Here is a 14410-nt window from a genome sequence, read left to right on the forward strand (position 1 = left end):
TTAATCCACCAGAAAAGACAGTACAAATATTAGAACAAATACTATGGTTGAAATCAAATATACTAATTGATTTAAAAAAAGACAGTATAATCTTTGTAAATTATATCAGAAATAGGACTGGTGGAGTTATTTCATACATGCAGTTAACAAAAAATATATGGAAATGTCTGCTCTATCCAAAATTACAACCAACTGATTGCAGCATTACCGCAAAAATGGCGGAGGCAAGTGGAAAGGGGAGAAGGTAAGGAACTTGTCTGTCGGCCCTGCATTAAATACCAACATTTTTCTAAAGAAAATTGTGATAAATAACAAAGTATACCAGTTTCATTTAAGGACCAAAAAACACAGCCAGAGTTTTTCCATTTAAAATATTCTATAACATTCTTGCAACCAATAGAATGTTATATATATGGGGCTACAACCATCCCAGCTTTGCAGATTTTGTTGCAAAGAGACAGAATATTTGGATAATTTGTTTTGGTACTGTCCATATGTAGCTTGTTTTTGGTCGCAGGTTCAGAAAAATTGCCAAATTTACTCGGAACCAACTTTGCAAATAGCTCTGCTGGGTGATTTAAAAAGTCATAGTCAATCGATCAATAGTATAATAATACTCTTAGCAAAGGTGTTTATCTTTAATTTACAATCTGTAGAAACTATGAGTATAGAAAGGTTCAGAACTTTTATGAAAAATCACAGCACAGTTGAAAAATATATGGCAGCCAGAAATGTATTATTGATTGTATGTTTGTTTATTCCATGCGTAACTCTGTGTTGTTGTATGTGTCGAACTGCTTTGCTTTATCTTGGCCAAGTCACAGCTGCAAATGAGAACTTGTTCTCAACTGGCCTACCTGGTTAAATAAAGGTGAAATCAAAAAATCTAAATGGGATGGTCTTCAAAGATACAGTGAGGGAAAAAAGTTTTTGATCCCCTGCTGATTTTGTACGTTTGCCCACTGACAAAGAAATGATCCGTCTATAATTTTAATGGTAGGTTTATTTGAACAGTGAGAGACAGAATAACAACAAAATAATCCACAAAAATGCATGTCAAAAATGTTATAAATTGATTTGCATTTTAATGAGGGAAATAAGTATTTGACCCCTCTGCAAAACATAGACTGGTCATTTCTTTGTCAGTGGGCAAACGTACAAAATCAGCAGGGGATCAAATACTTTTTTCCCCTCACTGTAGATGGGAGGGGTTGATGGTAGCTGAAGGCTGGGACTAAAAACAAACAGAAGATAACTCATGTAAAATATATTTTCTATTAAATGTATGTAGTATGTATAACCTGGAAGTGGAAGCCTAAGTATTGTTGGGTTAGGGGAAAATAATAAAGAAGTCAAATCTATTTAATTTGTTTACTCCAATTAAGGGAGGGGTGGTAGGGTTAGGGGAAAATAATAAAGAAGCAAAATATATTTAAATAATATATACTCTATATATTTATAAAAAATATACATGTGTGATTGGAAATGATGCCACAATGTATCTGCAGTATTAAATCTGATCTACCTTCTAAAAAAGAAGGATAGGGTCTGCCTGAATACTATAGTACCTCTCTCCTGACATTATATACTAAGTGGAACACTTTGACAGTATAAAGTTAGTTATTTAATATGGTATTTCCTTGACAGTAGATTGTATTAAAAGAGAAGTCAATAGAATAGAATATCATGACAAATGAGATTTTTTTTTCATAAAATGTAAACATATTTAAATCTCTAACAGAATGCGTCAAGCTTTATAGAACAATTTGAATGAGGAAAACTCATTCAGTCTATATTATCCAGAGTCTATACTATATACCAGTCCTAAGAGCCATGACGAGCCAGCCCGTAGGGCTCCACAGTAGAAGCACCTGTTATCCAGCCCACCGTCCCTCCACCCAGACTGGCCATCATGTCATCCAGGAGGCCCCTGTCCTCCACCAGCATCTCACCTCCAGGGTAAGGCTCTGCTATGAGAGTGAGGGATAAAGACGTGCGTGTTTTTGTTAATACTGATGATGAGTCTGGTTAGGATTTTCATGGAGTAGATAGGGGGGAATAGTGTCTACTTTGCTTCTGGTTCTACACATTCCTTTAAATAAAAGTATACCATTCTCAGGATATGTTAGGGATCTATTCAATCCGTATCGCGGGAGTTCAGCCTCACAGCGTGATTTACATTTAAAGGCAATGTTTCTTTCTTAGCGGAGACTGCATTCACGGCAAATGCTGCATATGTCGGCTCAATTGTCTAAGGCACTGCATCTCAGTGCAAGAGGCGTCACTGAAGTCCCTGGTTTGAATCCAGGCTGCATCACATCTGGCCGTGATTGGGAGTCCCATAGGGCGGTGCACAATTGGCCAAGCTTCGTCCGGGTTTGGCCGGGGTAGACCGTCATTGTAAATAAGAATTTGTTCTAAACTGACTTGTCAAGTTAAATAAAGGATAAATAAAAACTAAAATGGTAAATGACCTTTACACCGTGCTATTCAAGAATATAGATTGAAAGGGCCCTTACGTTTGTGTGTCTATAAAATTAGCAGAAATGTATGAAAAGGGAATTAGAACTAGAACGCTGCTGTCATACTCACCAAGTGTGTGTTCAGACATTTTCCTCATTAGGGAACTGGGGACGTCATAGATGCTCTCTGTCATCTCGCTATAATCTGAGATAGAACATGAAAATAAACCCAAATACACTTTAATTTGCTGGTAAACAAATGAAAAATATTGAACTAATTTAAAACCCAATCAATTGAAAAATAAACATTTTCATAATCTCACCTTGGCGGTCACTTGCCCTCCTATTGGACAGTGGGAAGTCATAGAGGTCCTCTCCATCAGTCAAGTCTTCATCTGATTGGTTGATGTGATACTCAGCTACAGAGGAAATGGCAGGTAGGTTTTTGGTCATTTATCAAACACAGACCATTAACATAAGTCATTATCATGTAATATGATGATATCTACTTGTATTTTATATCCTATACAGTGGTCTCCATAATGGAAGAATTTATGACATTTATGATGGATAATTTATTGATTTATGACGTATAACAACACACTGATGTGACCATGAGGGTAGTACTCACAGTTCCGGGGGGCTGGTAGAATGTCATACTGATCCTCTTCCTCCTTACACTCTTCCTCCTCTTCTTCATCTCTCTCCTCCTCACATCTCCTTCTAAATCTATGGACACTGTCTTCATCCTCCTCTCCATCTGAAATTAGAGTGAAAAGATGTTGCCATATTTCAGAGCTGAAGATACAGCTTGGCTCCCTGTGAAGGGAATTTGATCAATAATGACTAATTATGTAAACATTTCAATCAGGACTGACTAATCAGAATACTATTATGTTACTGTATATGTATGAATGTTCTTTTAATCCTAGTACTGAATATAATGTGTGTAAATATAATCAAGAATAAGAACAACGACTGTCTGTTCCTTGGTAGAAATTAATGAACTATATCGCCAGACTGGCTAGAATGCTTATCTACACAGGCTGACCTTGGCTCTAGACGATGTGGGAAGGCTTGAGAACTATACAGCCTTTGTACCAGTGTCAAGAAGAGACGGAACAGTTTAGAAAACGCTGATGTCATTTTCAGTTTATAACCTGTGATAAAATGTATCATGGGCAGTACTCTCGAGAATAAACGCAGCTGGTTGATTTCAAAGACTGGTCTCTGTCCATTTTATACAAATAAGGGTCTTACAAATTCTTATGAATTGACAGAGTGTTTAATTTTAATTGGGTATTAAAACATAGAGGAATTTAATTGACAGAGTGTTTAATTTTAATTGGGTATTAAAACATAGAGGAATTTAATTCCTGTAACACTCCCCACCTCACCACCAAAACATTAAATGCCACAACGTGCCCATTTCCTCTTTCCACTTGACAACCAAACCATTGATTCCCTCCAACTGCTTGGCACAGCAAATGTGAATGAAAAAACAAACATATTTCCACTTAAGTTTGCTGAGTTTACAGAGGATTGATGCTCTACTTACAATGTGAGATGGTGTTCTGGTATATGGCTTCCTCATTACTGAGCTCATCAGTGAGGGAGAGAGAGAGGGTAGCCCTGTGCCCCAGATTTTGGTCAGGGGTGAGGGGGCCAGAGAGGCACTGGGTAATCCTGTGTCCCTGGTCTAGGTCTTGGTCAGGGGTGGAGGGGTTGAGGGGTGCAGAGAGGGGTCGATGAACCCCCAGTGGTTCCATCATGCTGTCACATTCTGAGCTGTTATAGGTGCTGAAGCGACCTCTGGCCTTCAGGTCATCAGATCTCACATCCTGCTGTCTGGAGACAAAACAGATGGACAGGCAACACTCAAATGGACAGAAATAAAACTGTTTCCCACTATATTTTATTAAACCAACATTTTTGCAGATAATGCATTCCAAGGCACTCAAATGCTGACCAGGAATACATAAAGCATTATCTTAGACAGCTGTTGCATAGGCTCTGTCTGCCACTGGAGGCTGCTGAGGGGAGGACGGCTCATAATAATGGCTGGAACGGAAACCATGTGTTTGATACCATTCCACAAATTCCACTCCGGCCATTACCACGAGCCCGTCCTCCACAATGAAGGTGGCACCAACCTCCTGTGCTGTCTGCATAGCAAATCCTCCCATGTCTATATAGTAGTTTCAGGCTTCAAATACACCTGCACAGATTTCATCTATTCTAGCACTGTGATTGTTACAAACAGTTCTTTTTTAAGGTTTAACTTACGATGGTCATAGGTTATTTAGCCTAATTTGAATGAACCTTTTGGAAGTCGTTCTAGGTATGAGCTCCTGATAAATTACTAGTGTAATGTAATGACAAACAGTGCAGTAGTGTCTAAATAATCCTGAGCTTTCTGTTACCGTATGCAGCCTGGGTCTGTACCCCCTGGGCCTGAGAGATGCATGGCCCTCCACAGCTGGCCAATCCACTCCCTCCTCAGATCCCCTGTCTCTGCAGCCTGCAGACACATGGTCAGGGGGTAGCAGGGATTCATTTAGTACATTGTTACAGTCTGAGTTAAAAAGATCATCCTTAGTTGTTAGAGAAAGTGTTAAATGACTTTAAGCAATCCAAGTACTGTAGAACACAGCTGGGTAGCAGTTAGCCTAGTGGTTAAGAGTGTTGGGTTAATAACCAAAAGGTCTCTGGTTCTATTCCCCAAGAGGACTAGATCCAACATCTAGGTGTGAAGCACCTATAACCCTAATTGCTCTGGATAAGAGTGTCTGCTAAATGACTCAAATGTAAACAGCTGATAAAATATTTTAATACAGTTGAATTTATCTTTCTGAACAATGGACAGCTTCTTCACCTGGTACTTTCATTTGGGAAATTCCCATCAGTGAGTATGAAGTGACAGTAACAGACCACATCCTGAAACCACATGTTAAACCTACACAGGCATCGGCGCCCACACGGTTCTGTAATGACACTAGTAACAGACCACATCCTGAAACAACAGGGCAGCCTGCACAGCCCACACCACACGGTTCTGTACACCTGAAGTGGGAGTAGAGCTGTCTGTGTGACTCACCAGTACTTTCCTCTTCCCATTCTTCATGGTGATTTCAAACACGTAGTGCTTACGCTTCTCCCTCTGGATCTCACGCACAGACTGCACCTGACCCAACAACAACACTTCTATTTCAGACATAAAGTGCTATACATACTTGTAAATAGTATACTATTAAGCAGCTGTAACTAGGGCATATGGAGTAGTGGGTAATGTTCATTGAACACAAGGGAAAGTAGAACAAAGTCCAGAGCAATTGTTCCTGTCTGTCCGGCTAGAAGGACCAGGAAGGCTTTCAGACCAAATCAAATCAAATCAGTTTGACTTACAGTGTAGATGTAGTACAGGCCTCTTAGGTGTGACTGTGGGGGACAGAGAAGATCAGAAGACTATTACTACTTTGAACAGTGTAAATAACATTCAACTTCCCCTGAAAACGTTGAAGGACTTCTCACAGCTGATACTCACAGCACTCCCATGTTTCTTAGTGTAGAAGAATAATGTTGTGTTTTGGAGCCTGAACCAATAGGTTGACCACTTCATTTTCTAAAAGAGAAAAAACACAGACTCAGTGTCCCTCCAGACTCAGTGTCCCTCCAGACTCAGTGTCCCTCCAGACTCAGTGTCCCTCCAGATTCAGTGTCCCTACAGACTCAGTGTCCCTCCAGACTCAGTGTCCCTACAGACTCAGTGTCCCTCCAGACTCAGTGTCCCTCCAGACTCAGTGTCCCTCCAGACTCAGTGTCCCTCCAGATAGTGAAGACTTGATTCTGGATACAAACCATGACTGACTGGCAATAACAGAGTAAAACACAGACTCAGTGTCCCTCCAGACTCAGTGTCCCTCCAGACTCAGTGTCCCTCCAGACTCAGTGTCCCTCCAGATAGTGAAGACTTGATTCTGGATACAAACCATGACTGACTGGCAATAACAGAGTAAAACACAGACTCATTGTCCCTCCAGACTCAGTGTCCCTCCAGACTCATTGTCCCTACAGACTCAGTGTCCCTCCAGACTCAGTGTCCCTCCAGACTCAGTGTCCCTACAGACTCAGTGTCCCTCCAGACTCAGTGTCCCTCCAGACTCAGTGTCCCTCCAGACTCAGTGTCCCTCCAGATTCAGTGTCCCTACAGACTCAGTGTCCCTCCAGACTCAGTGTCCCTACAGACTCAGTGTCCCTCCAGACTCAGTGTCCCTCCAGACTCAGTGTCCCTCCAGACTCAGTGTCCCTCCAGATAGTGAAGACTTGATTCTGGATACAAACCATGACTGACTGGCAGTAACAGAGTAAAACACAGACTCAGTGTCCCTACAGACTCAGTGTCCCTCCAGACTCAGTGTCCCTCCAGACTCAGTGTCCCTCCAGACTCAGTGTCCCTCCAGATAGTGAAGACTTGATTCTGGATACAAACCATGACTGACTGGCAATAACAGAGTAAAACACAGACTCAGTGTCCCTCCAGACTCAGTGTCCCTCCAGACTCAGTGTCCCTCCAGACTCAGTGTCCCTCCAGATAGTGAAGACTTGATTCTGGATACAAACCATGACTGACTGGCAATAACAGAGTAAAACACAGACTCATTGTCCCTCCAGACTCAGTGTCCCTCCAGACTCATTGTCCCTACAGACTCAGTGTCCCTCCAGACTCAGTGTCCCTACAGACTCAGTGTCCCTCCAGACTCAGTGTCCCTCCAGACTCAGTGTCCCTCCAGATAGTGAAGACTTGATTCTGGATACAAACCATGACTGACTGGCAATAACAGAGTAAAACACAGACTCAGTGTCCCTCCAGACTCAGTGTCCCTACAGACTCATTGTCCCTACAGACTCAGTGTCCCTCCAGACTCAGTGTCCCTACAGACTCAGTGTCCTTACAGACTCATTGTCCCTACAGACTCAGTGTCCCTCCAGACTCATTGTCCCTACAGACTCAGTGTCCCTACAGACTCATTGTCCCTACAGACTCAGTGTCCCTCCAGACTCATTGTCCCTACAGACTCAGTGTCCCTCCAGACTCAGTGTCCCTACAGACTCATTGTCCCTACAGACTCAGTGTCCCTCCAGACTCATTGTCCCTACAGACTCAGTGTCCCTCCAGACTCAGTGTCCCTCCAGATAGTGAAGACTTGATTCTGGATACAAACCATGACTGACTGGCAATAACAGAGTAAAACACAGTAGTATGGAATATATTGGCATATATAGAAAGCAGTTGACAAAAATATTGGAAAAGTGATCACTTGTAAGTATTCATCAACACATCAAATCAAATGTTATTGGTCACATACACGTGGCTAGCAGGTGTTCATTTGAGTGTAGCGAAATGCTTGTGCTTCTAGTTCAGACAGTGCAGTAATCTAACAATTCCCCAACAACTACCAAGTAAACTGAGTCCAGTAATTGAGCTGTTAATGTGACAATTATTTCTACATATTTGTCTTACCATTGTATCTTTCCTTTTCTTCAGGAAGCCCTCGAAAAGCAGCTGTTGCCTCTCCGTTGACATCGTTTGAGAAGTTAACACTTATACTAAATCCTGTTATTAGTTCTTGTTCAGTATCACTAGACGATGGGTGACTTCCCCCTTTCACTGAGAACTGGGATATCACTGGCTTCATCACCTGCACACTTCTCCATTCTGACCCACAAAATGCTTGTTTGTCCCCATGTTTGTCTTCAGTCACTCGGTATAGAAACGTATGGGATATTAAGGTCAAGTTGACGTTGACTGTGTGTGGTGAACTATACGCGCCTGCCTAGCCATTATACGTACCCACATTTCAGGTGTTTGTCCACTGAGAATTTTGAGCTCAATGAAGAGAACATTATTCTTCAAAGGATTCAATGTTAGTAAAAGCAGGCTACACTTCGTGACATGTTGTACAATGAACATGTAAGTATGGTGGATTTGAAGAAATCAGATGACTCCAACATTTACACACTGTTCTGACACTGCTAAAAGATAGGGAATAGTTTGAGGGGGGATAATGTGTATGTTATATGAATGTATCAAATCATATTGCAGACACCTGTATCAGATCACACAGTTCTTTATTGTAAATGTTGGAAAAGTCAATGAGAATAAACAGTTCCGTCCATGGTCCAAGGAGGGAGTCAGAGGTGCACTGCATGGCTGTTAATAACATAGTGTAACCTGGAGGCATAACAGTGGAACAGACCAATAGAATCATAATATGAAAGGAACAAATACAAATAAAACAAGTAGAGGAAGAAGCAGTCATGATAATGTTGTAGTCTTTTGTCTTTCAGAGTAAGTGAATGATGGATGTCATTATTAATAACGGCTTTGATAATACTAGATATACAAAAACACATGAGAAATGAATGCATTATCCTCTTGAAGTGCGTCTGTTTCATGCAATGCTGAACAAACCATTCCAAACTGATAAACCAAAGAAAACAGGTTAATAAATTAATAGCAATTGAAACGCGTGCACGAAACCCATGACCTTTTCAACGTTAAAAATGGCTTTGACTTTGCAGCTCTTCCTGTAGACTCACTGTTGAGGTGTTACAGAACTGAATGCTTTGATCCTGGCAAGCTTTGTTCACGCCGTAATCTAGTTGGGTATTTCTCTAAGTACCCGAGCAAATATATATATTTATATATACACACACACACCTATAAACAAATATTTTCAGTCCCTTTTGTAGTGAGTTGTATGCGGCTGCCTTCTTTGCTTTCTCCTGGGCTCTGGGGGTCAAACCAGCTAGCTATAATACTGACCTGAGAAAAAAGGCCGGGTTCTACACAGATTTAAAAACAACCAGCAACTACTACTGTCTGACCTGGAGAAGAAAATAGCCCAAGACTAGACCAGATCACACGATACCAGAATGCCTGCAGTAGATTGATTAGATGGTGTTCAAAAAACAATGTGAGTTTGTGGTGACATTTTTTTTCCCCCAAAGAAAAACAAAAAACAGTTGATGACAAGTTTTTTTCTCTGTTTCAAATATATAAAATCAATCTATGGTTTCTCCGGTTTGTTCCTTCTCCGGTAGGGTGGATGTGGGATCAGGGCTGGTTCAGAGGGGCTGGAAGTTCCATTTCATTCAGTAGTTGTCTCTTTTTGGGGAAGGGGAGCAGAGGACTGTGGGATGTTGGAGGGAGGGGGTGAGGGGTCAAAGGGCAGAGACTAGGCGGTGGGGGGCGGGTCAAGGGTCATCTCATGCATCCTGTGTCTGTCTTGATCATCGTTGTTTGAGGATAGCTCTGTACATAGCGAAGCCCAGGACAGCAAACACAGTTGCCCCCACGCTTGCCCTTAGCCAAAACGTAGAGCTCTTCAGGTCTGCCTGAGCCATGTGCCTGAGAAGAGGGGGGAGAAAGAGAGGGAGTGGGGGGATAAAGAAATGAATACAACAATACAGCCTCGTTTCCAAATCACATGAGGACATGTTGACAAATTACAAACCAAAGTCATGTTCTCTGAGCTTCCTAAACAAATCTCTACAAAAACAGAGGTACAGTCCAACTGTTCGATAGTACCAATGTTGTAGTACCAATACAACCTCTTTACATGATATACTGTCTTCTGAAAATGAGTTGGTATATCATGTTTAACCAGGCTATCACAGACTAGCTCATTTTCAGAAGACAGCCTAGTTAAACTGTCTTCTGAAAATGAGCTAGTCTGTGATAGCCTGGTTAAACCAGACTGAACGCTCGCTCACCATTGTTTCACTTCCCTAGAATGGGGAGTTCAGCGTTCAGGCTAGTTTAACCAGGCTAAGTCTGTGATACGAGCAGTACCGCATACATTAACATGTGAGTGGCTGTTACTGGAACATTAGATTTGTTTGGTCAATCTGACAATAACTCCTATTTATTGGGTGAAACCTCAAAGGCGAGGAAAGTATTGGCTATGGACAGAAAGAGTGAGGGATGCGGAGGAGGTTCTGCTTGGGAAACAGAAACAAGACAAAAGCTCTAAGTCCGGGTCACATTCAATAGGTACATGAGGTGGAAATGAACAAGCATTTTGACTGTACTGATTGAACATAGTGCCTCAGTTTCTAGGTCCACTGAGCACAACCCTGGCTATAACATACAGTACCAACAGTATGAGACAACAACATGGAGGGAAGACAGGAGGCTGAGAGGGGAGGGAAAGGAGAGGGGAGAAAGAGAGGGGAGGGGGAGAAGGAGATGGGAGGGGGAGAAGGAGAGGGGAGGGGGAGAAGGAGGGGAGAAGGATAGGGGAGGGGGAGAAGGAGAGGGGAGGGGGAGAGGCTCTAGAAGCGAGAGGAATTTCTGAAGTGCAGAGGTTAGCAGAAAGCTCTAACTTATAAATTGCCAAACACACAATCCCGTGTTCACACTCACATTCTCTCCCTCTCACACACACACACACTCTCTCTCTCACACACACACAAATTATTTCTCTCTCACACACACACACACACACACACACACACACACACACACACACACACACACACACACACACACACACACACACACACACACACACACACACACACACACACACACACACACACACACACACACACACACACACAGCTCAACAACCCATTAATCTTCACAGTGATATCTGACACAGCAGCAGAAACCCTAATCCATTCAAGCAGGTTTAGCAGGAAGAGTCCATTAGATAGACAACTACCATCCTGCTTAACTATGACCTGTACCTCAGAGGAAGAGAAATACCTTCCTCCCACCAGCATACTGCACAACAAAGCTTATTCAGCAAGCAGCCACACACAAACCAGACCAACCAGCTATTTGTAGGACTAAGACATTGACCGGTACCTTCAAAAGTAATGATGGATGCCCATTAAAAAGGTAGTCAGTGAGTTCCATCAGGTACACTGGGTGAAAACAGATCAAAGGCTGTTGTTTATTAAAGGTTGAGGCCAAAGTACTTAGATGTAGCTCGTTATGCCTGTAGCCTTCATTATAATCTCCTCTTCATATAATAACGGAGGCTAAAGCAATCTCCTCCCCCAACAGTGCTTGCCGTTGCCACATCAACGTCCACCATACCTGCATCTACCCAGCCAGTGACAAACAGCTGTCCCTTAGCCCCCAGTTTGTCAGATGCTGTGTTTTACCTGGCCTGGGGCCCATAGGGCTGGACAGAAGACTGACTCCATGCTGTGTTTTACCTGGCCTGGGGCTCATAGGGCTGGACAGAAGACTCCATGCTGTGTTTTACCAGGCCTGGGGCCCATAGGACTAGACAGAAGACTCCATGCTGTGTTTTACCTGGCCTGGGGCCCATAGGACTAGACAGAAGACTCCATGCTGTGTTTTATCTGGCCTGGGGCCCATAGGACTAGACAGAAGACTCCATGCTGTGTTTTACCTGACCTGGGGCCCATAGGACTAGACAGAAGACTCCATGCTGTGTTTTACCTGGCCTGGGGCCCATAGGACTAGACAGAAGACTCCATGCTGTGTTTTACCAGGCCTGGGGCCCATAGGGCTGGACAGAAGACTGACTCCATGCTGTGTTTTATCTGGCCTGGGGCCCATAGGACTAGACAGAAGACTACATGCTGTGTTTTACCTGGCCTGGGGCCCATAGGACTAGACAGAAGACTGACTCCATGCTGTGTTTTACCTGGCCTGGGGCCCATAGGACTAGACAGAAGACTCCATGCTGTGTTTTACCTGGCCTGGGGCCCATAGGACTAGACAGAAGACTTCATGCTGTGTTTTACCTGGCCTGGGGCCCATAGGACTAGACAGAAGCCTCCATGCTGTGTTTTATCTGGCCTGGGGCCCATAGGACTAGACAGAAGACTCCATGCTGTGTTTTACCTGGCCTGGGGCCCATAGGACTAGACAGAAGACTCCATGCTGTGTTTTACCTGGCCTGGGGCCCATAGGGCTGGACAGAAGACTCCATGCTGTGTTTTACCTGGCCTGGGGCCCATAGGACTAGACAGAAGACTCCATGCTGTGTTTTACCTGGCCTGGGGCCCATAGGGCTGGACAGAAGACTCCATGTAGATAGACTCCTCTACATTACTGATGGCGTGAACCTGCTGGATCAGACTGCACTCCTCGTCAGCCAACAGATAGGCTCCAACATCATGTAACCTTGTGTACACACACACACACACACGTGCACACAGTAGGGCAGTTCAACGCCAACCCCACACACAACGGGACATGACAACACCGCAGAACTCACCCCACAGCACACCACACCTGGTCACACACCACACCTGGTCACACACCACACCTGGTCACACACCACACCTTGCAGCTAAAAAGTCTTGTCCAATGCGGTGGCTGAGTTGGCAAAATGCCAGCCAAATAAAAGACAGGCTTCAATCATAAGATTGATGAAGATACAGGGTTAGAAAATACTTTACATTCAGTTTGTTCTCCGAATTTGTTGAAATAGGCTACTTTGAGTCATTACATGAGATATATATATATATATATATATTTGAGGTAAACCAAAAACAGCGAAGATTCAAACCAATTAGGTGTAAAAATACTATAGTATCTCAGCTAGTCAATGTGGTGTGACCACCTTCAATAACTTCTGTATTAGTGGCATGCCATTTCTGGTGCGTTAATTCTCTTCTCCGAAGGTTAAACAGGCATTGACAAAGGAGTTAGCATGTAACACAATAGTGTTATAACAGGCATGCCTGGGTCCCCAGTAGCCATTGTAAACTTACTAGGAACCATTGTAACCCTCCCAAACCATAGCAATACATACAGTAATCTACACTCTCACACAACACACACTCTATTGTACAAGCATATACAAGCACAATGAAATGTCAACCCTTCAATGGTGAGCCACCACAAGCCATCCAAACCCTGCACATCATAAACCACACGCACTCAAACCCCAAGCACTAGGCTAGTTCCCATACTTCCCAATGCTCAAAACAGACTGCTGATTTGAGTGGAGCTTATGCATAGCCGTCCATAGGGGGGCAGTGGTGAGCTGAAGACCAAGGCAAGCCTATTGGAAGATGAGACAGACAGCGTCTAGACCAGGCCAACTCCAGTCCCCGGGGTCTGATTGGTGGCACACTTTTTCCCCAGTCCCAGCTAACACACCCGACTCCAATAATCACATAATCATGATCTTCAGTTTAGAATGCAATTAGTTTAAATCAGCTGTGTTTGCTAGGGATGGAGAAAAGTGTGACACCAGTCAGGCCCCCGAGTACTGGAATTGCCGAGACAGACATACAGCGTCGAGACAGACAGACATACAGCGTCGAGACAGACAGACAGACAGCGTCGAGACAGACAGGCAGACAGACAGACAGCGTCGAGACAGACAGACAGACAGACAGACAGACCAGACAGACAGACCAGACAGACCAGACAGACAGGTGCATGCAACTAACAAGAAGTAAACACATGCAACAGTAACAGAAAGAGGGGCAGCCAAAAACGTGTGTATGAACACCTATAGGATGAAAACAAGACAACGGAAACACAATGAAATTACATGTGATCCATACAGTGTAAAATCACTTTGTGGAAGAAAAACATTTGTTGTCATACAAATTAAAATGTTTTTGTTAGTAAAAAAATAAAGTTTCAACCACAAGAGAAGCAGGATTGTAAAGAAGATAGTCTTATAAACTGTGTAGATGAATTAGGTTGTGATAACACTAGGGCTGCAGTATGTGCCACGTTTGAGAATGAATTTAGGGCCTAACATAGGACCTTATATAGACTAACTGTATCTTGTGGGTGTAAACTTAAGAAGTGAGAATCACTCCACAACCAATCAAACTGAAATCATCATAGAAATCAAACCATGCACATCTCTGGCGGTGGAAACAGTCAACTCAAAAAGATAGACATTTAGAAAATGCCATTTGAACCAAATATTAAC

The 14410-nt window shown here is 43.1% G+C and overlaps 2 protein-coding genes across 7 annotated transcripts in view; both read right to left on the minus strand.

Moving 5' to 3' along the window:
- Positions 1 to 1400: 1400 nt before the first annotated feature.
- Positions 1401 to 8046, minus strand: LOC139402065 (uncharacterized). The gene is made up of 10 exons (XM_071146155.1): positions 7984 to 8046; positions 6007 to 6084; positions 5868 to 5900; positions 5560 to 5646; positions 4886 to 4983; positions 4021 to 4310; positions 3094 to 3222; positions 2786 to 2881; positions 2593 to 2667; positions 1401 to 1970 (listed from the first exon to the last, which is right to left on the minus strand). The coding sequence occupies exons 1-10, from the start codon at positions 8044 to 8046 to the stop codon at positions 1825 to 1827; spliced, it is 1095 nt and encodes a 364-aa protein (XP_071002256.1). The 3' UTR covers positions 1401 to 1824.
- Positions 8047 to 8574: 528 nt separating this feature from the next.
- Positions 8575 to 14410, minus strand: part of LOC139402070 (mitochondrial Rho GTPase 1-A) — a 30219-nt gene continuing 24383 nt past the window's right edge. For 2 of the 6 annotated variants that reach the window (XR_011633197.1, XR_011633198.1), the window contains 2 exons: positions 12502 to 13975; positions 8575 to 9873 (listed from right to left, as the gene is read on the minus strand). Coding sequence is in view for 4 of the 6 variants with exons in the window: in XM_071146165.1 (XP_071002266.1) it covers positions 9756 to 9873; positions 12502 to 12633 (250 nt within the window). In the remaining 2 variants the exon portion in view is untranslated. The remainder of the gene's footprint in view (positions 9874 to 12501; positions 13976 to 14410) is intronic. The other 4 variants (XM_071146165.1, XM_071146164.1, XM_071146166.1 and 1 more) reach the window with 2 other exon arrangements.

Source organism: Oncorhynchus clarkii, unplaced genomic scaffold (genome assembly GCF_045791955.1).
Source record: "Oncorhynchus clarkii lewisi isolate Uvic-CL-2024 unplaced genomic scaffold, UVic_Ocla_1.0 unplaced_contig_617_pilon_pilon, whole genome shotgun sequence".
Taxonomy (NCBI): Eukaryota; Metazoa; Chordata; class Actinopteri; order Salmoniformes; family Salmonidae; genus Oncorhynchus; species Oncorhynchus clarkii.